The 26,473-nt window shown below is 43.5% G+C and overlaps 1 protein-coding gene across 9 annotated transcripts in view; it reads right to left on the bottom strand.

The window, feature by feature from the left end:
• The window catches only part of PPP1R12B (protein phosphatase 1 regulatory subunit 12B), a 216,470-nt gene that overhangs the window by 12,434 nt on the left and 177,563 nt on the right, over window positions 1-26,473 (bottom strand). For 4 of the 9 annotated variants that reach the window (XM_047705541.1, XM_047705546.1, XM_047705549.1 and 1 more), the window contains 6 exons: window positions 14,324-14,340; window positions 10,966-11,110; window positions 9,938-10,042; window positions 6,533-6,586; window positions 5,266-5,316; window positions 90-270 (listed from right to left, as the gene is read on the bottom strand). In XM_047705541.1, coding sequence (XP_047561497.1) covers window positions 136-270; window positions 5,266-5,316; window positions 6,533-6,586; window positions 9,938-10,042; window positions 10,966-11,110; window positions 14,324-14,340 — 507 coding nt within the window. In that variant the 3' untranslated portion in view covers window positions 90-135. The remainder of the gene's footprint in view (window positions 1-89; window positions 271-5,265; window positions 5,317-6,532; window positions 6,587-9,937; window positions 10,043-10,965; window positions 11,111-14,323; window positions 14,341-26,473) is intronic. The other 5 variants (XM_047705543.1, XM_047705547.1, XM_047705551.1 and 2 more) reach the window with 3 other exon arrangements.

The raw sequence follows: 26,473 nt of genomic DNA, 5'->3' as shown, positions 1-26,473 counted from the left end.
CCGACACTTAGAGGCACCCACAATACGGTGGCTCCGATGGAGGGGCATGAGCACAGGGCTTCTGGGTCCAACAAGAAGAGTGAACATGCCTGGAGTGGTGGAGGAGGGAAGTGAGGTGGAGAAGAGGGGCAAGAACTAGAGCTCCTGGGTTTCCGAGGACTCGACGGACTCCGAGAGTCTGGCCACAACTCGGGTCAGGGCCCTGTTCTCAGCCTGCAGTTGCTCGTTCATCTGCTTCAAGGTTTGAATCTGTTTTAGCTGGTGGAGGTTCTGTAGAGAGTGAAACATGGAGAGGACAGACAGACAAGAGAGAGACAAGACAGACCAGAAGAGATAAAAGTAGGACAAAGAAATCACGTGACTTTTTGTTTTTTGTTTTTAGTTGGCATGCAAGAAAGGAAATGAGAAAGGCAGGAGTGATGGTGCAGGATGAGAGGAGGCAGAAGGGAGAAAAGCACCAACGAGGGGGAGAGCCGGGCCTACGATTCTTGGCTAAGGTCTAACTACGCTGCAGGTCAGCACGTGAATACGACCACCATGTTCTCGAACAGCATGTGTGGATGGCTTTTGAGAAGGAGAGCCACCATGTGGCTTGGGCCTTCTGAACGGATTTAACACGCTTGACCCATTGCCTCAGGGGCCCTTCTTCATCCTCAGTGGGACCTGGAGTTGAGGACTCCATGCGTTCCTAAACCCAGCTGTGGCCCTTTTCTCTCTCCTTCCTCTCATCGTGCCCCATACTTGGCCCCTATTCCTACTCCCCTGACCCCCGGGTCCTTCTCTTCATTTTTTATTTAAAAAAATGAAACAAGGAAAACAAAAGAGAGGCCTGTTGTTTTAAGTACTTTCTGCACGAGGCATGTACTGTTTAGAAGGTCGAAGGGGCACGTACAAGCTAAGAGACGGGCAGCGATCGGCAGGGTCCTCCGGCCTGTTTTGTAGGGTGCCTCATTAACCCTGCTAGTTCTCCACTGCAGTCCGGAAGCTTGTTCCAGGCTCCAAGAACTGCCAACCCGCCGTTCAGCTGCTAGAGGACTACCTGCGTCGTGAAATTCACAGCTGACTGTGCTTTTTGTCCCAGCTCATGAACAGGCGGATGGCTGCTTGGAGGTGTTCCCATACAGACTCATGCTCTGAAAATTACAGCTGTGCACAGAAGCTGGAGAAACAAATGTCCAAGACAGGGGGATTGCTTGGACTGATGTACTAGTTCAGACCTCCCTATGTGTAAGTGTTACAAATGGGACAGAATAACCAGTCCACAGATACTCTTCCTAATACCTCGTAGCCCATAAAGGACCTAAAGACTTCAATAAACGGGACTATATCACAGGGCTGCTTACTGTTACTGTCCTTGCCTAAGTGGTTGTCCGTACTGACCCTGTAACCAAGACCTTCAGCTCTTTGGGAGGAGGAAAAGGATTTTATTATGCAAATAGGGCTTCACAGAGGAAGATGAAAAATCCTGTGGATTACAGTGATGACAAACCAGAGAGAAGTCTCTCATACCCACATGGATGTGAGGCACAGAAATGAAGAACTAGCAGAGTTATAGTTGGACGTGAAGAAGCAAGAAAATGAAAGGCAGCATGAGGGGGGAAAAACAGTGAAAAGGAAAAACAAGCAGAGACAAACTGCAGAATATCTCTTTCCCCAAAGGAGGAGAATGAGCACCTTGGAAAAAAGGCAGAGCAGTCCAACACTTCCATGGAGCCACTGAAGGGTAGGGACCAGGCAGTGGATCTTACCCTCTGCAAGCATCCAGGCCATGGAGAGGACTGAGATCAGAGGAGATCATGGTGCAGCATATGGAAATATTTAAAGAAATGGGCAGGGACCAAACATAAGAACCAATGGAAAGTCCCTGGCTCTCACCCTTCTTTGGTGTTGACCTTGCACCAAAGCTTTCAACATAACCACAGTCATTACATGAAGTGGTCCTTGCCTCCTAGGGAATAATATAAAAGGCACGAGCAATGAAATGATTCAATCTAACAAGTGAGTACAAGCAGATCGAGGTGGAAGAATTTGGAAGTTATCAGCATGAGGGAGAGAGGCAGGAAACAATCTGGGGGAATGTTCCGTAGGAAACAGTACTGAAAATAAGGCAGCAAGATGGAGGGGAGGGCAGGGCACAGAGCAGGGTGGGCAAGGGCAGGATCAGCTAGTGGTATCTCCAGAGTAAGTAAAAATAAAAATTCCAAGAGCGATCTAAAAGGGGAGTGGCTGCTGGGCCCCTCATGCAAGGACCTGGGAGAGGCAGGGAGGAGGTCTGGGAAGGAGGCCAATGCTGAATGGCTGATGCAGTAGAAAAGTCATCCGGTCTGATGCGGGCCAGACCCAGTGCAGCCTCGCACAGCTCACGCTGACATGCACACCTGTCAGAGGCTGGCACATCATTCTACTCCAATCCAGGATCTGAGTGCAGTATGTCCTGGGGAGAACTCATAAATACTTACCTTTCTAGTAAGGCCAGAAAGATGCAACCCATGTCACAAGCTCAGAGCCCCATGGACATCTGGGCAAGCCCATCTCAGGGTTCCCCATTTCACTTGGCCTTTGCACTTTATTTGCCAGAATCAGAAAAACAGGCACCAGAGTCCTTGAGGACCTACTGGATCTTCGGGGTTCAATGGAGGTCAACCTTCAACCTGCTCCCTATTGATTGCTCCCAGAGGTTTGAGCATCTGTATAAACCAAATACGCAACAGGCCAGGGGATTAACTGGACCTTAGTTGTACTGGGTCTCAGATTCGATAAGACAGTTAGTTACCTGTGTGGTTGACTGGCTGCCTAGCACACAGAGATTTTAATCACTGATCATTCCCAAGATGTTACTGACCACAAACTGTAGCCTGGATGAAGAAGGACCTGAAAGCTACCCAAGCAGCTTCTTGGACTCCTTTAAGGTCAGTGACATCAATTTTATGATGTCTGTATCTAAATATTTGACGTTTTTGCTTATCTCAAGATATAGACACAAACACGAAATTGGTGTTGGCTGTGAGGCTTGTATGTTCCTCCCACTTCGTCCTCTAGGGGGAGCCGGACGATCTGTAAACCTGGTGTTGGGCTTGGACCTGAGCAAAGGGGGTTTAGGGGCTTTGGAACTTGCAGGTGTGTCTTCTCCATTTGACTTTGCACCTGGTCATGGAGAATAATGGCAATTGACGGAATGCATCCATTTTTAAACTAAAAAAAAAAAAAAAAAAAACAACCCAACAACAAAAACCAGTTTCAAATCAGTGTGCCTATTTTTTGAGGTCTAAACAGCCAGAATCTGGCTTCCTTTGATAATTTAAACAACTGGATCTAAGCTGGCTGGCAAACAACTTGAGCCTGAGGGAGTGAACACCTTCATGTATTTTGATCTCTTGAGGAAAGAAAGGAACTCGTGACCTAGTTGAGGAAGTCCTCGCCCTGACAGAACAGGGAGAAAGAAATCTGGAAGCCTGTCTCAAACCAGGCCTGAGAGCAACTAGAACCACTGAAGGGGCTCTCATGCTCGGCAATTTAGGATCGGAACAGAAATAAAGAAGGACCTCAGCTGCTCTACTTGGGGACTTTCTGGGTCTTTGCATGCGGGCCTGGGTAGAGTGGTGCGGAGTTCTGTGACTAGTAGGTCTGGGCTAGCCTTGGGCTCCTGGGTCCTCATGAGAAGGCACCACCTTTGGCTTCATTTACATGTTCCCCATCAGCATTTAGGCTGTTCCTTAATGAGCACCACCGACAGCTGCCTAACAGTAGAGTACAGACAGTGTCTACTCAAGGGGTTTCAAAAATGGAGGAGCCCCCAGCGCAACCAAGAACTGTGGCTATTCATTCCTCCAAAACTGTTCAGCTCCACTAACACACCGCTCGAAATGGGAGAGAATACTTCTGTGGTCTAGGTGAGGTGCGTTTGGAAAAATCAGAAGATGGAGAAGCTAAGGGTGTTGGGTCATCCTGTTTTTACCATAGGAGAATTAACCATTAAGTGTTTTTACTTCTTGCTGTTTTACATCAACTTGAAAGATATAAATGCCACTTTTTGGAGATATAAATAGGTATTGCTTGAAATTCTATGTGAATGGGATCAGTTACAGCTTTGGAATGGTGACTAAGAACTCAAGGGCAGGGCGTATCTCCCTCATTCTGGAATTATATAAAGAGTAATAGGACTATGAGCACTGGATCTTCTGTAAACTTGGGCCTTGTCAGGTGCTGAGAAGTTTTTTCTTCAGTAAATTACCGATTTTTTTGGCCATTGTAGTAATAAATGTTTCTCCTGAAGTGCTCTAACTGCATATTAGGGATGCTCGCTCGCAAGAGCTCTGGGGATCTGCCTTGTACTACCCCAGTGTTTGTTGCTCCCACGTCAGAAAACCCGCGTTTCTTCAGAGGAATGCTTTGTATGATACAGCTAGTAAAATAAGATCCTTGAAGTTAAAAAAAAAAAGGCCAAAGCCGAGCAAGTGCTAGGTGACTATGGACATGAGGCAACATGTACTCTCAGGGCTCAGATGCTCCCACGTCACCCCTAGGTGGCTACCCCGAGCAGCAATATGTTCCCTACTGCTCTGCAGGCCCCTTCCAGAGCAGGGAATTGCCTCTTCGGGGTTGACTGCCAGTTCTCAGCACTCAAAGCCCCCTGGGACAGCAGTTGTTTGTTAAAGCGGCTAATGGAGATGATGGTCAACGCAGGGCACGATGAAGGGAGAGAGGAAAGCAGTAAGCCATGGGGTGTCACTGGGGGCATGAGCTTATTCTAGTGGGCGAGTGCTGAATACTACTGAATATTTAGGGGGAAATGGGCTGGGGCAGGAAATGGATGTGTGAATTAATCTGCATTCTGCTGCAGAATGACTCAAACTGTGTCACAGCGAAGGCGCAGGAAAGTCTCTGGCTGTGTTCAGGCTCCCTCGGGCACCCCAGGCCTAGAGAGCTGGGACCCTTGTTTTAGCCTTTTCATCCAGCCCCTGAGGGTGAAGCTATTGCTTGGAAAAATCTTAGAAGAAGTTGACCTTCGCTTTGTCTCCAGCCTGCAGACACCTCCCCTTAAGCCAGAGCAGCACTGGTTCCCAGAGAGGCTGCGAAGTGCCCACAGGGGGCCTCTGAAATGGCTGAGGAGAGATGCTCTGCTCGGCTCCTCTTCACACATCATCTCTTCTTGAGGGGGTTGAGTGTGTGGGGAAATCTGGAGGGGCAGGCCTAAGCTCAATGACCCAGTCCTAGCAGGCATTTAGGGAATGGGCACACAAAGAAAGAAGAAAGAGCTCTCCATACCTTCATCTCCTCCTCCATCTCTGACATTTTCCGCTCCAAGGCTCGCCTCTCCTGTTTAGAAACAATGAGACTGTTTAACATCGACTGGGGTTAAAAGGGAGTCAAAATGCTGCCTCCCAGGGGCCACGTGATCAGCTGCGTCACATCTCAGGCAAACCTCATGCAGGAGACTAAGAGACTGATCTGTGGGATGAAACTACTTCGTTGATAGAAATCACGTGACTTAAATCTCCATCAGGATGTTCGAAGAGAAGCAAATGGTAGGACCAGGGTCCTCTGAATATTCTGATTTTACGGAATTTCTCAAATGACTGCCAGTGACCAGGGCCCTTGTTTTCTATTAATAAAAGGCATCCTTATCTTCAATAATGCTCCCCTCAAATTCCTAAGGAGCTGCCTCTACCATGGTGGGGAGCAGATGGTGAGTGGGGAAGCAGCCATCATTATCTGGGAAGAAACAGCACCCTTTCCCCTAGCCCATCTCTCTCCCAGCAACCCACTCCTGATTTAGCCTGCACTCTGAAGATTCCTTGATTAGATGACATGCCAGTGAGGTTTTGTTATAGGCCAAGGAAATAAAATATAAAACTTTGATGTTTTCCAAATTAAACAGGAGGGATGAGAACATATTATACTCTTAGGGTCAAATCACAGCTAGGTTCATCAATAAATCTGAGTTTTCCCAATCCAAGAATGTCAAATCCCAGAAAAATATTCTGAATGCAGTTGGGAGGTCAGCAATTGAACTGGAATGTCCCCTCCCCACCCCCCAGTCAGAGTGAGTGCAAGATTCTGCTGGCTCATAGAACAAGTCAGAAGACCTAAATCAATGGCACAGGGTCCTGCTGAAAGCTTCCATTCTGTTCAAGGTGACAGGAAGGGAAAAGAGACCTTGGTCCGGATGTGTACATGTGTGCTGATTTACAGTAAACCAAAATATACTGTAGGGGTGTGTGTGTGTGTGTGTGTGTGTGTGTGTGTTGTGCAGTTCTGCCTATAGGCCAAACCAGGGCATGGGATGACCTTCCAAGGACCCACCCCAGACCCTAAGACTGGACTAAGTGAAAAGCACTAACCATCTAAAGAAGCCAAAAGGACTAGCAATCAAACTGCTGTCCAGAGTCACACAAAAAGAATTTATTATCAAGCTAGGAATGGAATGTGGCAGAACTCCCGCCTTCTTAAGACAAACTTTTTCCATTGGCCTGAACAACAAAGTCAGAGAAACTCAGATGAAACAGAGCCGGGGGAAGAAACACACACATACCCTTTTCTCCATCTCCAGCATTGATGATCGGTCAGAGGTCTTCTCTTGTTTCTGCTAGTGCAAATTGAAGACAAACAGTGGTCACTTCGGTTGTCTCAGGGTCACTAGGAAGCCCAGTCTGGTTCAGCTTCACCGTGAGACACCCAGAAATAGATGTCAGGGCTTGGGCTCTCACTGGGGCAGAAAACCCTAGTTAACAGATTCCGATAGATCTCTAGGTCTGACATTATTGCCTTTCTGAAGTTTGCAGGATTCCCACGAGGGAGCAGAGGTGGTAGTAATGCTTCTTAAGATTTAGCACAGTCCCAAGTGCAAAGCCATCCCCCAACACAGACACACAAACATTTGTTAGGTCTTCAACGCCAACTGTCTCCTTATACCTCACTGCCCCTCTCTTCTCCTGGTCTGTGAGTAATCTCACGACTCAGATGAAATGAAAAGTGGCTTTTCTTCTTTGAAAGCTAGAGGCTCATGAACTTGGGGGTCCAAGTCCCATGGCACTCTCCTAAGCAATCCCTTTGCACTTGTTGTCTTTCTGCTTTGGGCACTGACGCTGTTTCTCTTTTAAAGCAGTGGCGTGCACGTGTGGGCGGGCTTCCCGGGTTTCTCGGAGCCCATTCGTGCGATCAGCCCTGCTTTGAACTGAACAGCTCCACTTTTATCTCTTTTGTATACTGAGCTTCCAGGTGAGGTGAGATTTTACCTGAACAAAAGACTGGAACTTATAACATCTTTGATTTTTGCTATAAATGTCACAGAAGGGCCAAGAAGATTTAGCCACCGTAGCTAAAAAGTAGAATAACTTCAGGTAGTGACTCTTAAACAGGGACTGGAAATGAACCTTAAGTTCCTTTTGGCCTTAGCGCTATAAAATTTCTTGTATTTTTAATAGACTATATTTAATAAATACGGGGTGATTATTTTTATTTTGCCTAGTACCATGTGCAAGCAACACTTTAAAAATACAGAAGGTATACTGGTCTTTTGGCAGAGATTTCTTTTTTCAGAATGTTAAGGGATAGCTAGAGCTAACAGTAAAACTCTGATTTCTGGCTCCTGTCCTAGGCTTTCACCTTCTGTTCTGAAGGTCAGGGCCATCTGCCTTTCCACTGAATCTACAAGAAGTGGAAGGAAAAGAAAAAAGGCAGAAGTAGATCCGGGCTCTGGTTTGTATCCTCGTCCGACTCCCTTCCCTGAGCCTGAGAAGCACAGAAACTGTCACGATTTCAGTATTTTCATTTAGTCCCCTTCTACAGAGTGACCTTAACTAGTTCACTTCTACAAAGAACTTGTTTTGTTTTGCTTTTAAAAGCTTAACCCCGTTAGAGTCAGGGCAGACCTTTCATGTAAAATGTCGCATGTGTCCATGCGGTGAGTGTCTCTCTACGATGTGTGGGGCTGACAGGCTCTCCTCCTGTCCTGCCAGACACTCCATTTGTAGTAAACAGCAGAGGACTGGTTTGTAGCACCACTGTTTCTTCTGAATTTCCATCATGTGTATTTGGCAAAACTCAGTATATTCTGACATACCCAGCAGAGCAGTTGGCTAGAAAGTAAGCCCTTTCCCCCGGTGACTGGAAGGGCTGATTTTATTTTCAGTGTCCCCCGTGAGAGTCAATGTCACCACTTGTTAGCCTGCTCACTGCTCCGGAGCCGGAGGAAAAGCCAAGAACCCCTAAAGATCAAGAAATGTGCTTCTGGAAAGAGTGGGGAGCAGGTGACATTGGGTCCTCCCATGGCTCACGTGACCACACCCCTCATTTCCTGTAAAATACCCCTGGTCATTCCTGAGGGAAAGCAGCAGCAGGTCTGTATTAATTAATCGTTGTCAGTTTGTGGCACGACTCAGAAGAAAAGTCAGCCTTCGGAATCTTCCGCGTGTGTGCTGTGAATGAGACGTTCTGCCTGCCTCAGGCATGCTGGGGTCAGCGGAGCCCTCGAGGTTCATTTAGTTCCATCCCCCTGCCGCGCGCGTGCACGCGTGTGTGTGTGTGTGTGTGTGTTCTGGACTGAGACCCACTCTTCTTGTCCCACTGAATCACTCTTGTCCCACTGAATCACTACAGTAGGTCTTACAAACCCCAGCTGAAGAGCCATGCTCAGCTACTCCAACCAGGCGGAGGGGGGCCTCTTTCAAATGACGGGCAGTTCACAGTCCAGGCCACCCACTGGGCGCCTGGCCGGGCCCCTCTCCAGAGAGCCCTGTATTCCAGCTGTCTGCAGTTAAGTCGTGCGGTCTCCCAGCACTGGCTCACCCCATTCTAGATGATCCAAGGTGCCTGACCACCCCTGCCCCACCGAGCCCCGAGTATTCAGTACTGTACACTCCTAGTGTTTTAGGCTTTGCTTTTCCATTATATCATACAGCCAGAACAACTAGCTGTCTCTGGTTTTCATTTATGGCTTCCCAGTAAAGAGCCATTTTTACCCCCGTTCAGCTTTCAAAATTCTTAGTCACTGGGTATTCCAGGAGGGCGATAACTCCATAGGTTTCCTGTCAACTCAGCAATCACCCAAGACGGCACTTGCTGCAGTGTTTGTCTCACTGGTGATGAGTTTATTGCCTCTAGTTCCCTCTAAAGCGTTGCCTAATTAATCAGGCCTGGCACTAAAAGGGTTTATCTGGTCTGTTTGCCGCTAACATTCCTTATTCCTAGGCTGAACAACGATGGTGGCTTGAGGAGGTAACATATGCTGTAGGACAGAATCTTTGCTTTGGGATCTGGTTGTACATTCTAACAAGACATTGATTTCTTTTTTAAAGAGAGAGACAGAGAGCACGAGAGAGCATGAGGAAAGGGGAGAGGCTGAAGGAGATGGAGAGAGAATCCTAAGCAGGCTCCATGCTCAGCAAGGAGCAACTCAGGGCTCTATCTTACGACCCTGAGATCATGATCTGAGCTGAAACTGAGTCAGATGCTTAACTGACTGAGCCACCCAGGTGCTCCTGTCCTTAATTTCTTGTACGACCCATGCTAACCATTATTTCTCTAGGCCTAATTTGCTGCCTCTCTACATTGGGTTCAATGGTGTCTTGCTTATCCCTCTCTAGGAGCTGACCGCAGATAAACTGAACTGAAACATGATGATCACGACAGGAGACACTGTTAGGCACTAATCTTGTGATACTGGTTAATACCCTTCTACTAAGAAATAAGTAGATTATCCATAATATTAATTATTAGCACTCAGGCTATTAGGAATTGTTCACTGAACGATCAGTTTTCCGCTTTAAGTTAAATGCCGATTGAACCCTGAAATCAGATGAGAATCTCCACTTCTGTCCTCCTGTCTCTGGGGAGGGCCAGTCTTCATTCCCTGTCACTTCCCCTCTCTCATAGCCTTAGGTTACTTTGCCTCCTTGCACTCACCCTGCCACCCAGGCTTTTTCCTCTTCTCCCTTACCTGGGCCATCTTCTCAAGCTTGGACTTTATATCTGCTAGCTCTAGCTGGGCCTCCTGAAGTTTTGTTTTCAGTTTTTGGTTTTCAGTCAGGGCACTCTCGTAGAGCTGAAGGGAGGGAAAAAGAATCAGGTCACCTACTAGGCAGGGCTCCCAGGATTAGCACTCCCACAGTTTCATCCTATGAGAATCCCCGCTGCCCCAGACCATCACTGTGGGGCAGATGGAGAAGATGGAGGAAGTCTAGGAAACAAATTATATTCAGCCAATTGGTTTCTTGCCTCTCAGTATTGGTGAAGTCCCAGGTGCTGAACACAAACGAATAGAATGGTGCTCCAACTTCAAAAATGGTAATCTCCAGGGCAAAAAATAGTCAATGTGGTTCCCCGTACAAAGAGAACTTTTTTTTTTAGAGCTGGTCTAGTGTATATATTAATTTTAGTCAAGTTCTGTTTAACACATTAACAAAACAAACATTTCGTTAACAAAAACGGTTTTTCCCCCTGGCATCTCAAGCACTTGAAAGGGAAGCTTTTCAAGCTGACCCCTGGAGCTAGGTCCTCTTCTGCAAGAACCAAAGGCAATGAACTGTAAAGTGTTTTAAACCCCCCCAAACCAGATTATCATTTACCATCACCAAGAAGTATTTGGTTGACATTCACAGGACTTCATGAAAAGCACGTTTGTTAATATAAGTCTTACCAAATGACTCTCCACGGCTCAGACACATGAAATCTACTTTTATTTTCCCTTCCTACAACTGTCAATCTTTACTTTCTCCTACACCTCTAAATACCAGATTCAAGGCATAGATTTACTGCACTAAAAACAATATATGGAATGGTCTGTATTTAGCTAGAAGAGAGATGGAGCAAACCAAGAAACCCGAAAGGAATTAGTTGCTTGGATTTATCACGGAAGCACCTTTTCTTCTGGTTCATGGGAACTACACTCATTTTTCTCCACTGGGGAAAAGGCTGAGAGCTCGACGTGTTGTAACCCAACAACGGGAAATTGAAAAGGGAGCCTACTTTTTTATAATCTCTGTTGCTGTCCTCCTCCACGCGACTGGTCAGGCTGGCGAGGCGGGCTTCCCGGGCCTCGCGGCGGGCTCTCGCTGAGGCCCGGTCACCATAAGAATCGCTGCTTGTAGGGTTACTACCTCCTGATTCCAACCTGTTGGAGATACGTTAAAGGTAAACATTGGTTTTCAAGAATGAAGAGATGGGGGAGGGTAATGCTTCAGGGGAGTTGCGCCTTTTCTAAGAAGCTCTTGAGAGCCTTGGCTAGAAACAAGGCACATTCCTTCCTCAAATCTCCTCCGCCAGCATTCTCGGACCTCGGGGCTAAGCCGAGCCAGCTTGGAGGAGGCGGTTGTCTTTTGCCAAGAATGGAGCTTACTTGAAAAATTGGCGGTTTGGACTCATGTGCCGACTTAAATCTTAGAGCTTTTCAAATTAGTTTGGGGTTGAACAGCTTTCCTCAAAGAGTGTGCTTTTAAAAGCATAAGTTTTTTGGATCTCAGTGCTCTTAGACAATGATTCCAACGAACTGTCAATGAATCAGAAACATATGGACTTGAGAGTTCTGAACCGGAAGGGGGCCTGGGGGGGATGATAAGGAGGACATGGTGCGTATGTTTTTTAGGTGCACTGCAGGTCTGTTGGAATCTCAAACATTTCAGGGTACCACCACAGCTATTTTTCTACCCTCTGTTTTCTGGTCCACATTGTGGACTGTGATGAGGGTTTCTACACCTTCCAGCAGTTGAGCTCTGAGAGTTGACGGGGGCCTCATTTCCAGGAGTGGTAAGTTCATTAGTGGAAGGGTCTCTCAGCTGATTATCTGTTTAAGTGTACAACGATTATCCTGATTCTTAACCATGGTTTACATTTTTCTCAGACTTTGCTCTTTCCAAATGAAAATGTGGCCCACGAGACTGCTACGTACAGACCAGCCCTGCAGAGCTCTCCCTCCCCGAACGGGGATGGTGTGCAGAGTTACAGCTGTGGAACTTCCATCTGAAGGCTCTGTCCTGCGATAGCTATTGCCAAAGCTGGGGGTCGGGGAGCTGAACTAAGTGTCAGAAGTAGTAAAGGGACAACAGGGAGGACACAGAGCGGGAGAGGCAAAGCTCCTAATGACATTAATGGCCACTCTGTCTTACAGAGACGCTAAGTCCTACAACGTTCTTTGAAACGTTCTTTTTCTTCTTACACTTTTTTTTTTTTAAAATTTGTAAATAGAAACCTCTTTACTGACTTTTCTGATTTCAAAAGCAATATATGCTTGAAGAAAAATGTAAGTAATACCAAAGTGTCTAAAACAGAAAGTGAAAGTCATTCCATAATCCTGCCCAAGAACGAACCCACTATTAACAGTTTATTTCATATCCTTGCAATGTTAAACACATAGATGTTAAAATGTACATACTTCTATAAATTAAACCAGATAATACATACTATTATCTAACTCTCCTCCTTCTCCCTCCACTTGGAGGCATCTCACCACGTAAGTAAACAGATCTGCCTCATTAAAAAAAAAATGATGCAGAGTCTTGCACCGTGTGGTTGTATGGCAACTGAATCTTCTAGTGACAGACAATGATATTATTTATAACTTTTTAGCTATTAGAAATGATGCTACAGTGAGAAGACTTGTCTATAAATTTTAGTGCATTTGTCCAATCTTAGAAGTGGAACCCTCTGGTCAAGGGGCAAGTCTATTTTAAATTTTGATATACGTATTGTCATACTGTCCTTCAGAGAGTTTAATCCAATAGGAGATAAACTCTCATTAAATTAAATATTTGTAGGTCACTGAGAAGGCTGAGTATCTTTGGTTATTCATCTTCATTTCTGAATTGTCTATTCAAAGCTTTTGTTAATCTTTTGCTTGTTACACTGTGGGAGCATTCTATAGAGCAAGGCTTTTAAGACGAACATAAGGTACAAATATTTTTTCCTACTTTATTTTTTGTCTCTGTTTATGGTATCTATTACTAGCAGAGATTTTACATTTTATATAACTAAATTGGACAATTTTTACCTTTATGGTACCATGCCTGGGAGAGTCTTTCCTATATAAAGATTATAAATATTCTCTTCTATTGCTTTTGTAGTAAAATAATTTTCTCTTAAAAACTGTAATCCATCTGGAATCTGGTTTTGTTTTGTTTTTTTGGTATGGCTTCAGGGAAGGATCTGTCTTCCCAAATAGTTGGTTGTGCCAATGATCACTTACCAAATAACTCTTCCCCAACAGAACTGAGACATCATCACCTTATACACACGTGACTTTTGGGGGACTATCTACTGTGTTCCACTGATATCTTTGTTTATTCCTGAACTAATACCTCACTCTTTTAACCATTAGTTTTGTAACATATTTTGAGGTCTATAGGGAAGTCTCTTTTCATAAATGGCTATTATAATGTAACAGAGTTAAAAAAAAATTAACTATAGCAAAATACCACTCTCCACCGGTTTTGCAAAGCTAATTTTCTGCTAGGTTAGATGTAAATTATTTATCTTCAGCCTGCGCCTGGTGAGAGGGTAAGCAGAGGAAGAATCCACGCAAGTTTACACATTTTGAAATATATATTAAGGTAGGATAAGCTCAATTATCAAATAAATTATGACTCATTTGTTCTATGTTATCCCATAACTACATTTCTCCTCAATCTCTTCTTAGTTTCTCTATCAGAGGAAAAGTGGAAAGGGAGAGGTTCATATTTTTGGCTCCACAGTCTTTATATTTTTTTAATCTGTTCTTCAGGAAGATCAGTTTTGTATCCGCAGATGCTAGGTGAAAAATTAGGATCATTCCCAAACTCTGATCTGTTTCCTTAATTTTTCAGCACTTGCAACTCTGGTCTTCAGCTCATTCAATAAATTATTACAGAGCACCATCTAGGTACAAGGAATTGTGTTAGGTTCATTATTAAGTGACAGTATCTAAACACAATCACAATTCAGGCACGTACCCTGCAACAAAGTCTTCCCTGAACCACCAGTTTAGGCTAATGGCCTTTTCTCTCTGCTCATAATACCTGTCCATACTACTATCTTGGCCCTTACTGAAGGTGAGGATAGGGTTTTATTCGAGTTGTTTCTGTAGCACAGTGCCTGGTAGGTGCTGTAGGAAAATTGATGTGGTGGAAGTACATAAACTGAATTGGAAGGAGGGGACTCTGAAGGCCGGAGGTGAGTTGAAAAGCTGCAGCATTAACTTGGGCAGGAAATAACAGAAGTCTGAACTACCGTGGTGGCTGAGGAAATGGAAGGAAAGGATGTGAGAAATATGAGCGTACGATATAAAGCTAAGTTCAATTAGACATGCACTTCTCACAAGTATTAAGCATGCATATAAAACAGGGAAAGGTCTTACCTAGAAAGTCTTTCATGCTAGAGAAAGGAAGAGACAAAACAAAAAACCAGCATTAGCAAGGGACTGATAATTATTATTTCCATTTACAAATGCACTTTTCAAATCAGATGTCTCAACTTCACAGTTGGAGGTACGGGTGCAATTTAAGAAGAGCAATTCAACGGACAGCACAGAAGGCTACTTAGCCAGTCTTCCATGACTCAGTAGATTCGAGACTTTGGGGAAAGCATCTTTTTAAACTGGAAGTCAGCAAACTGTAAAATGATCAAAAACTGCACCCCCACTCTTATCCGCGCCACCCAACAAACCATCCTTGTGTTCTAGGAGGGACTGATTTTCTGTGTGGCATTTAGCCTCTCTGGATCTCAATGTCCATTCTATTAACTTCCTTTGGTTCACAAACCCCCAGCCCTGCCCTGAGTACTGCAATCTACAAATATTAAAACAGAGGACAGTTCCTGGCTTTACCCTAGACACCTAGTGAAGGGTGAGTAAGAGGGTGCGGGGAACAGGAATCCTAGTCCCTAGGAGGGTGGTTAGAAAATGAAAAGAATAAGGAAGTACTTTGAGGTCCCAGCAGAAAGGAGTTTTGTAGATGCACACTATAAGCTTGGTTATCTACCGATGGTCTATCTATGGTTGTAAACAAACAATAATTATGTTGATATTTTACATTTTTAAAAATCATAGATGACCATTACCCTCTTAGTTCCACTTTTTTTTTTTTTTTTTTTAAGAACTCAGGCAAACAGAAACGCAGTTGATTTCAATGTATTTACTTATTTTCTCTTTGGAGATACTGAAGAACAATAAAGTCCTCAATGACACAGAAGAGGAGGAGGAAGGGAAACAAGGGCCCAATAATCTACAAAATGAATAATAAATTCTTTGACTACTGAGGACTCGCTCAATGATACTGCTTTGTTGTAGAAGCATTACACAGTCCCTGGAAGCCACTGGTCTGCCAACCAACAGAGCATGGCAGTACAATACAGAACCACCCCCTAAAGCGGTCCAGAAGTGTTTGCTGAAAGGAATTCTCTAAATCATGAGTATATTCATAAGAATTCTTTTGTGTACTTTCAAAATGCACATATCCCAACGTCAATCCTAGAGACCCTCTTTCCCAAGGTCTAGAGTAGTGCCTTCTGACATGTATTTCTTTATAAAGTCCCCCAGGTGATTCTGTTTTACAGCCCTGGCCAAGCACCACTGGACTAAACAAAGGCTTTCAACATGCGGATGTGGACCGCTGGAGATGGGGAAGCCAGTAAGAAAAGTATATGGTGCATCTTTAGCCTTCTCAGACGCTTGGGGTATCCTAAGCTTTCAAATCTGGAATTGAAGAATTTCCGTCTCACATTTATAACTTATCTTCAGTGAAAACCATATGCCTAGCCTACACTATCAATGACTACCCTATCAACATTAACTAGGGTTGTTTCTCTCTTTTTTAAGATTTTATTTATTTGACAGAGAGAGAGAGAGATCACAAGTAGGCAGAGAGGCAAGTAGAAGGAGGGGGAAGCAGACTCCCCGCTGAGCAGAGAGCCCAATGTGGGGCTTGATCCCAGGACCCTGAGATCACTGACCTGAGCCAAAGGCAGAAGCTTAAAACCAACCTAGCCACCCAGGCGCCCCTAGGGTTGTTTCTCTTACTTAAATCCTATTTTTAAACAAAGACACTAAATTCTAATCACCTCTTTAGAATTTAATTAACATATAAACACGTTTCAAGTCTACTCAAGTAAAACTGAGATGCTACACTGTAGGCAATGCCCACTCACCAGCTTAGTGATAAGGTCCAGCCTTTAAGGCATCTGGGTGAATTCAAATTCATATCCCAGGAGGACTGTAAACTGATATGCCAAAGATTCATGAATTAAGAATCAACTCCATACCAGCAAATGTTAAGGGTCTACTGAATTTAAGAACCCACTGCACGTAAAGCCCTGCAGAAGAGGTCCCAAGGAAGAATGCCCAGAATAGGCTGCATGAGTCAGGAGAGCACTATGAACAGAATCAACAATCGTCTGAAGCGATGGGAGGAACCCAGGTGAGCTCACAAGTGGGCTCCAACCACAAAGGCTTCCTGAAACTCATGAATTATGAGAAGAGAAGGTTAGAGAAATACAAAGATATACATACATACATTTAAAAAAGATATGTTGTTGGGGTGGGGGTTCCTTAATGCAGTGATCCATGCATTTATTCCCAGTGACACCTTCAGTGCCAGAACATGACAGGTGCTTGGTAAAGACTCACTGAACTAAACTGTTAATGTTTCTGGGAAAGAGTGGGATGTCCTTGGCTGGACCTCAGCTCTAATTGTTGCTTTGACATCTTTTAGCTATGTGACCTTGTGCAAGTTACCAGCTACTCTTGTGGTAAAAATTAAATGTGATAGTTACGAGGAAGTACATTCTTAAAATGTCGGCTTCCTCTCCTGCCCTGACCCCCCTCCCCCATTCCCTTTCTGGTTGTAGAAATACTATACTGGCCGCTGATGTCCGTTAGAGCAGTAAGTTAGCTTAGGACCTTTGATTCAGGGAACTGAGCTCACAGACAACCAAATGAAACAATAATTTAGCAATTCAGGAGACCACTTACTTTCTCTTGCTGCTTCTAGGCAGAGCTGCCTTTTTCAAATTTCATTATCCATATGAGATAATCATTCTTCCCCCACCTACCCCCTTGGGAGAATCATTCTTGTCAGTCTCTCCAAGACAGACCTGCCACACCATGTCTTAGGTATGGAAAAGGACCCATGTATAATCAAACTGCTCTGCCTTGTGCCTTCTTTTGCTTCCTCCTAACTGAAACAGAAGCTTACCTTGCATGGTATACGCTCATTCATTTACTGACAGATCATGTTTATCTATTGACTTTGTTATTCCTAAAATGTGGGCCCTCACTTGAAAATGCTTTAGTTTCCTCCTTGTAAAAATCTAATTTGTTGGGTAAGATTTTAGCTACATCTTCAGCTTTAAGTCCAGCAGGCCCCATAGACTCTGGCAGGTCCCTCTAGAGTGAAGAAACAGTGTTTCTTTTCACGAAGACAAGGAAATTAGGATTTTACCAGGTATCAGTTTTAGCTATTACATAGACATCAAAGCATGCTAATCATTTCCACTGACTTATTCCTTATAAGAATGACACATAATTAACCTTTCTCATTTAGGATGGTCTGGAAACACTATGAAGCTTTTTATGTCCTGTCGTCACCCCCAAGAAAGTTCTCAGACAGATATGTGACTGCACAGTATGGCTGGATATACCGTCTGGCCACCACTGAGGAGGCTGATATAAAATATTAACACTTAAAAACAAGAAATAGGTTAGAGCTACCACGCAGCAATCAGGTTCCTGGATGGGAAAAGGTAGATTCCATTGGGTTTTCAAAAGGCCTAAATGAATTTCTCCACAGAGGACAGCATGCCGAGAAAGGTACTGCTAAGGGTGCTCAAGCCTGTGCCCGCCGTACCAGTTCTGTCCCTCCAGGCATACTTGTAGGAGAGAGCTCCCACAGACAGCCCCGTAGAAGCTGATGAAGGACACTGATTTCCACCTGCTGGGAGCAACTGAAAGCAAGTATCACAGTCTGCTGTTTATCATTTTTAAAGGCATGTTAAGATTTGCGTTATCAATTGATTTTGGGGTGAACTTTAATCAAAAAAAAGTCTAGGTGATGAGTGATCCAGGAGACATGAGGGAAGATGATGTCCCTAGATCCAGATATTCAAGAAAGCAGGACTTCCAGTTAATCTTGCTCTCTCCTCACTTCTTCGGACATTCCTCCCCCCCCTCCAGCTTTTACCTGACCTTTGGAGCTATCTGGACTCCCTGTTTTTTTTTTCGTTTGTTTGTTTATTTTTAATTTATTTTTTATTTTTTTTATTATAGCTTTCAAGGGCTACCTTAGGTATGTCCTGGGAAGGCCAACCCAACCAAATAGAGGAGAGTATATCAACCTTATGAACTGAGATGTGGATACAATAGAGGCAGCGTATTAGCATAGCACAGTATCATTCCAAAGAAAGAAGACAACTGGGATTTCTAAAGGTGATGCTATTCTCACTACAACAGCAATTAGCTTAAGAGGAGTGCTCCTATAGGCTGAAAGTATACAGGACATGGGGCATGTGGGAGGCTCAGTTAAGCAGCCCACTCTTGATCTCAGGGCTGTGAGGCTGACCCCTGTGCTGGGCTCCACACTGGGTATGGAGCCTGCTTAAAATTCTCTCTCTCTCCTTTCCCCCGTACCATGCTCCCCCATTCCCTCTCTAAAAACAACAACAACAACAACAACAACAAAACACACAGGACTTAGGGTACAATTTCCCAGCTTCTAATAAAAACCTTTTCAGATCATACGTCCTCATTTTTTTCATTGGTGGAGTATCTCTAGAAACTATTATTTTGTTTGGCTTCTTGATATTCTAGATAATCTGGTGTTTGATGAAAAAACACTGGTTAGATTTAGGGAGAGAAAAGTTTGGGTTTCTTGGTTCTTGGGTAAAAGGAGCAGAGCTGCTGAACTGGTGAAGACTTCACTTCAGTCTTCCCTTTTCATCCTGCTGTCGATCAAACTAAAGCACAGTTCACCATTATCCTGACACTGCTTCTCATTCTACGAAGCTGCCTGCCATCCCTGCAGGGAGACTACTGAGTGAATGTGGAGAGAGGGAGACAAGATAGAGTAGGAGTTTGCCTAAGTGGTCTCAGGGGAACAGCAAGCCAGGAAGTGACATCATAAAAGGTAAGCAGAACACAGGCTGGGGAAATGAACACTGAAGGTTTTCCAAGCGAAGATTCTAAGAAGTCAGCCTATTGGGCAGCAAATAAGGAGAAGCCCTACAACACAGGGCTCGGGGACGCTAGCCAAATCTAGGATCTTCTGGAAGCTAGGAATGTGAGTTCCTCTTACCTATGTTCTTCCCATAGCCCTATCTTTCTCTGCAGGGTCTCTCTTTTGTTTTTATTTCTAAAAAAGATTTCATTTATTTATTTATGAGAGAGAGGGCAGGGGGAGCAGACAGAGAGGGATAAGCAGATTGTGCACTAAGTGGAGAGCCCAATGTGGAGCTTGATCTCAGGACCCTGAGATCATGACCTGAGCTGAAATCAGGAGTCGGACGGTTAACCACCCAGGTGCCCCCCTGGGCTCTCGCTTTTAAAAAACAACAGTTACTCTTAGTCTACTCTTTCAATAGGGTCTGAAGATCTCATCTGTACATGGTGACATCATATATTTTAGAGAAGGCATGAGTACTCTACCCTACTTGCAGTTAACACACATGTGTTATGTTAGGTGCTTTAGTCAGGAAGTCGTAGAAGGCACTTCTCTAAGTGTTTTAGTTAAAGAGTGTTCCTCTACCTTCTACTGAAGACGAATGATGGAGAAACTCTTCGGTGCATCTGAATGATATAAAAACTGTTCACAGAAGGAATTAATTTCACAGCTTTTTAGGGCCCAACTGGGGGCACTAGGTATTGTGAATGAGACCCTGGAGTGGTAAAGACTAAGAGATCTTCAGAAACCACCAGGAACACAGAAAACAGAGATAAAAAGAATGATCAGCTACATAGGCCATATTAAAAAGTGCTCCAAAACCAAGAAGTGGGCTCTCTCCTTTCATGCCTCTTGAAATTCTCCCATAATAATTTCATTGGTTGGGACCTGTTTCTGATCAAAGAACAGAGTGAAGATCGTCATTAATTCAGACGGCAATCCTGGAAAGGGACGGGAACCAGGCTGGTTTTGATTTGTGAAATGTGTAGGGCTCTCAGAACACCAGAGACTGGCTTAGAAAATTCCCCACAAAAGCTTTTAACTTGAAAGTTATCAGGAGTTCAGGAAGGCACGTAATTAAAACCAAACTCTTCCGACCAAGTTTAAAATAAAATTGTGGCTCTGGAAAGCTGGGCCCAAGGGAAAGGAATGAGACTAAGTCACATGTCTTCTGCCAAGACTGAAAGGGGTTTAACTTATGTTCCTTTGGAGTTAGGGCCTGACCCCACAGTGATGGGAAAAAATCTCCTATTTACATTTTCCCTGAAAGGGACTAAGCAGAGAGAACATTTTATATCATGTTTTCGTGCACTAGCGGAGCCAGGGGAAACAATCTGAGCTATTCTGGGATGGCCTACAGAGAACCAGCCTTTCCCTTCAGTGTTCTCAGACTAATGACTGATGATGAACAAGTCAAGGATGGGAGTGTGGTTGCAACATGGACCTTTCGGATTTGTAGGGTTACTGCAAAGCTACTCAATATCGGAGCTAATTGACAAGTAATAGAATTCTGTAACTTCTTGAGCTTAAGAATCATTCTGATTTCCTACTTATGTCTCAGAGAGACAAAGTTTTCCTAGCTTTCTACCTTAAGGGAAGAATACTCTTTACAACTCAAACAGATGGGACTTGAGTAACTTGAAAGGAGAGGCTCCCAGTCTAGCTTGAAAAGGGATCTTTCTGAATCTATATTGTTCTAGTAATAAACTTGGGGATCCTGCACAATTTGGAAAAATACAGGGGCGGGGTGGAGAAAAACTTTCAAGACTTACACAAAGGTGTGACAGGAAAGGATAGTGATGGTGAGGCCTATATCAGGGTTTTTCTCCACATCTAAAAAATTAATATTTCCTTAATATCATTAAAAAAAATCTCACTTGTATTAGCTTTCTATTGCTGCTGTGACAAATTATAATAAAGTGTAGTGCCTCAACACATCCATTTATTATCTCACAGTTTTTGCAGGTCAGAAGTCCAGCATAGGTCTACGGGGTTCCCTGTTCACGTTCTCACTGGGCAGAAATCAAGGTGTCTACTGGCTGGGCTCCTAGCTGGAGGCTCGGGGAAGAATCTGCTTTTAAGATCATTCACGGTGTTGGCAGAATCCAGTTTCTTGCGGCTGTAGGTCTTAGATCTCCACTGCCTTGCTAGCTGTCAGCTGGAGGCTGCTCACCGCTCCTACAGGTGTCCACATTCCTTCCCGCAAGGCCTCTTCTATCTTCAAGCCAACAACAGCAGACTGAGTCCTTTTCACACTTCAAATTTCTGTGGCTTCCCCTCTGTCATCAGCCAAGAAAGCTCTCTGCTTTTAAGGGATCATGTGATTAGATCAGGCCCACCCAGAAAAATCCCCCTGTCTTAAGGGGAATTGTGCCACATGACATAATCAGAGAAGAACTATCTCATCATATTTCTGAGCTTTGGAGATTAGGCCAGGACATCTCTGCGGAGCCATTTCAGAATTCTAACTAGCACAAGGATCCCTCTTTAAAAAACACGTGGTCTAGGGGCTCCTGGGTGGCTCAGTGGGTTAAAGCCTCTGCCTTCGGCTCAGGTCATGATCTCAGGGTCCTGGGATGGAGCTCTGCATCCGGGCTCTCTGCTCAGCAGGGATCCTGCTTCCCCTCTCTCTCTGCCTGCCTCTCTGCCTACCTGTGATCTCTGTCAAATAAATAAAATCTTAACAAAAAAAAAGAATTAAAAACAAAAGCAAAAACAAAAACACGTGGTCTAGTTTATAACTTCCTCAAAATAAGAAATATCACTAGTACATATGGCCAATCAGCTGCAGTTAGGTGATGATATGCGTTCAGAACTAGAATAATGCCGAGAACGTGGTCTTGCACTGGGGAGAAGCTCCTGTCCGTGCAAGCAGGTGCTGTGTGTGAGAGTGTGCGTCCCAGTAAAATTTAGCTTTTAGAAGGATTAAATTACATATAACTTTATCATATTATACTCCTTGATTTGTCTTTCCCAATTATTTAATTCCCATGGAACATAAGCAAGAAAGTCAATAAATACAGTACTTAACGTTCAGTTTATATCATACATTTTTTTTTTTTTTAAGTTTTCAGAGTGAGCGCACTTAAGTGGAGGGAAAGGAAGAAGCAGACTCCCTGGAGGGCTTGTTGCCCTGGGCCTATGCTCTCTCTCTCTCTCTCTCTCGCTCTCTCTCTCTCTCTCTCTCTCTCTCTCAAATAAATAAATAAATAAATACAATCTTAAAAAAAAAAAAGAAAAAGGCTCTGCAGTAGACACTGTTACTGATCACCACTCACACCTACTTTAGGCATTAACCTCTCCATTCCCAAAGCCTGGGAAAAGACGGATTTTTTTTTCTTAACATGGTAAATGTCCTTGTATAACAAACAGCCTGCTTGAGCAGCAGTTTTTTTAGATTTAGACAGCTACGATCAAATCAAAACCTTTGCAAGGGGGTTAGTGAGGCTCTCCAGACCTCACATTTCAAGAGGAAATAAACACTTGGGAACCTAAATAACATAAGGTAAACGTTTTTACTTCTAAGTAGGTCCCACATAAGGTCAGGCACTTTCTCTGCTCTTAGCCTTTTCTCCTCCTGTCCCCAAAGAAGCCAAAATATTAACTCATGTATCTTGGAGCTACCGATGCACTAGCCAACTGCAATGAACAGGTATCTGAATTGCCCCGGGAAGATCTATGGTTGGCCTTCATTTCAGAAATAGGGTTTTCTAGTATGTGGCCTTTGACTCCTTTCCAGGTGCGCAAATGGGATAGGAACAGAGAGACCAGATCTTAATTAGGAAGCAGTGTTCATTCCTTGTATGTATATTAAATACCTTTGTGTGCCCAGCTCTGTGAGTGATATTTAGAGGAAAAAATAGATATGTGCAGAATCTAAGACATGGTTCTCTAATGTCAAAGAGCTCTTCTTTGGGAAGGAAAGATAAGCGTATTCATAAAACAATGAGAGAATGATGCAAGAAATTGATCAGACACTAGATTTTCTGCTAAGTACAGCAAATAAAAAAGTAGCCAGAAAAGAGAGAGACCAATACCGACTACAGATTTTCCATAAGGTTTCATGGAAAGAACAGGCCTAACGGGTTCACCAGTCTGGAGTTTGAAACTAGGTGGTCATGAAGAAAGACACTATCATGAATGACTTGTAAGAAGTCTGGCACAAGCTGGGACCTTATTGGGGCCATAGTTATCCCTAAATGCTACTGGAAGCTCTAAAAGATAACTCAAGCTTTTCTTTTCCCTTTGCATTCTTTCACTAAATTTGATTCCACTGAATTTGATTCTTCCACTAGAAATGTTTTATACCCCCCCATATAGACCTTAGGTATTAGATACATAAGATTCTTTGGATTTAGGGGGCTAAATTTTTCTCCCCAAACAAAACAGGTAATTCAGAATGAAGAAATTTGGGAGAGGGGAAGTATTTGCAGTCTGTTTGATTTTTGGCAGGAGAAGGGTCCCTCAGATAAGAAAATCTTCAATAATTCAGGCTCTTCAAATTCAGAACTTGTTATAACTTAACAAGTCCTGAATTCAAGCGTATCTTTGTACCATCTTTTACTTATTTATTTATGGGTGGGGAAGGGCAGAGGGAGAGGGAGAGAATCTTAGGCAGGCTCTACACCTAGCACAGAGCCCAATTCTGGGCTCAGTCTCACAATCCTGAGATTATGACCTGAGCTAAAATCAAGAGTCAGATGCTTAACCAACTGAGCCACCCAGGTGACCCTTATACCACCTGTTTAAAAATTACTTTATAAAGCAAATTATAGTAGCATAAGCGAAAGAAGAGAAATAACCTTATTAAAGGATCTACTTTTGAGCACTTAGAGCTTTAGCATAATTACTTATATACAATTAATACACTCACTAAAAAGTCTAGATTACTACCTTAAAGGGTATAGCAGATCTTCATTCCTTGGCAATAGTTCATCACAGATACTTACAAATAATAAAACTACCTATTTTGAGATGATGCAAAATTCTGACTTTTGACTAGTTTAGATTTGTTTCTTCCTAAATTATTCAGTAAAGCTTTTGTTCCTTTGATAAGGTTTAGTGATGACAGTCTTTTTGAAATAGGTTCAGTAGGCAGGGGTACTAGCTGTAATTCGGGAGTTGTATACTGGAGACCGGAGTCTCACTGGCCTGGCTAGATGGCTTACTGCTTAAGCACTCCAGCATTTACTTGTTAGGTGGTCTTAGCTAATTATTTAACATCTTTCTGCCTCAGTGTCCTCATCACTACAGCAGGGGCAATAGTACCCAGTGTATAATGTTATCAAAAACACTAAATGAGACAATAAACATAAGTGCTTGGGACTGTACCTGGCATACAGCAAATGTTCTATAAATGTTAGCTACTGATATTACCACAATTTCTCTGTTTTTTAATTCTCTCTTCCACTCCTGTTTGGTCCTTTGGCTCTGCCAATGCTTGTTGGCGGCAAGAGTAAAGAGCTCAAACAAATTCCTTGGCACACAAGAAAAGGGTTTTGATTATTTGTAGATTTTGATAATCCAGGCTAATTCCTACTTACCCTTTCTAACCTACAGACATTGAAGGTCATTATTTTACTGTCTGGAGAGTTATACTCCCAGATAACCAACCACATGAAGTCAACAAACACAAAGGTGTGAAGAGTCCTGTATGAAAATATTGCTTTCATAATGAACCATAAAGGCTAAGGTCCAGCCATACTTTTAGTATCACCATCTAATCACCGCACCGGTAGAACTCCCTGCATTGTGTAACCAAAGACGATGGGCTGTGATGAGAATTAATGCCCCAGTTGTGGATAACCGCCACTCACTGCATAATAAACAGGTTAAGAACAGAAACAAAAAGGGGCTGAAAAAGAACAAAAGGGGATGAAAGCCAACTCCGGTTGCTTCCCTTGGGTCTTCTGACAATAATTAGTTGTCTGTTCATGCAAATATTATGACTGAGAAAGAGAAGTGAAAAACAAAGCTGAATAAATTGAAAACTTTTTCAAATTCGAAAAACAACCCCAGGTTGCACAGCTGATTATGTACAGAAAATAAAATGAGAACCCTACACTCTTAACTGACCCTAAACTGACCTCCTAAATTTCTGGATTCTTCGGGAACTAAAGCTTATCACCGTTAAGAGGTGACTACAATACCTCCAAACAAACAAACAAACAAACAAACAATATATAAGATCTGCTTTCTGTGCAGTAACTGAATAACAAAAACAACAGGAAGAAGCCACACGTTGTTACTACCTCCCCCACCTCAAGGTTTTATTCTCAGCTCCCTTATGTTATATCTACTCCTCAGACAAGCTCACTACTCCCATAGCTTAATCATAAATATCAGTGTTTTCAGCCCATACTTTTCTCCTGAGCTTTAGACCAAATTCTTCCTGGATACCACTACCTGGATGTTCCAAACCTCTAACATATCCAAAAGTGAAATCATTTCCCCCACTTCATGCCTTTTTTTCCCCCTCCCCCGTATGCCAACTAAGTTTTGTCACGCCATCTTCTACTGAGTCACCTAGACCAGAGACCTGGGAGTCATCTTGGACTCTGCCTTCTCACAAGTTCATCCTTAGCCCTATTCTATCAATTCCCAAGTCTTGTCAGTTCTACCTTCTAAACAGCTGAATGCTTCTCTGTTCTGCCTGGATAATGTCTTTGTTCAGGCCCTTATCAATTCTCACTGGAGTATAGCATTCGGGGCAACGGACTTAACCTCTAGACTCCCCCCGCTTCAATCCTGCCTCCACAGATGCCAGAAATCTCTCAAATAAGCAATACTGATCACAGCAACTTTACAATCCTTTATCTACAGGATAACTCCCCAAATCCTTAGAATGACATATTAAGCCCCATGTGACCTGGCTCCTGCTATGTTTCCAGTTTCATTTCCTAATATACTCTTAAATATATCTTTTGTTCTAGCCACACTGATCTGCAGCTCTCAAAATAATCCTATACTTTCTCATACATATTTTTCCCACTTTTGTAATGTAATTTCCTCCTTCTTCAACCACCTATCTTCTATTGTTCTTTAAACATCCGGCTAATGCATTTACACTTGACTTATCTCTTAAAACAAAAACACCTTGTACTTGATTTTCTTTTTCATCTCTCTAGTTAGACTGTCAATTCCCTGAAGGCAGGGACTGTATCTATCATTTCTGAATTCCAGTGTCCAGCATAGGGCTTTTGCATAGCAGATGCTCCAGGAATGTTAATTTGGTGAGAAGACTGAAAATAGAGTAGGTGGCCTTGATAAACATTTATCATGGAACCAGAAAATTGGAGGGCCAAGGGTAGGGCACGGCTTGCCTCTCTGTGTTGTCACATGGAAACTCCACGAAAGGA

The sequence above is a fragment of the Lutra lutra genome, chromosome 15 (assembly GCF_902655055.1).
Source record: "Lutra lutra chromosome 15, mLutLut1.2, whole genome shotgun sequence".
Lineage (NCBI taxonomy): Eukaryota > Metazoa > Chordata > Mammalia > Carnivora > Mustelidae > Lutra > Lutra lutra.
The sequence above is the reverse complement of the archived record's forward strand: the minus strand, read 5'-3'. Positions and strand labels throughout refer to the sequence as shown.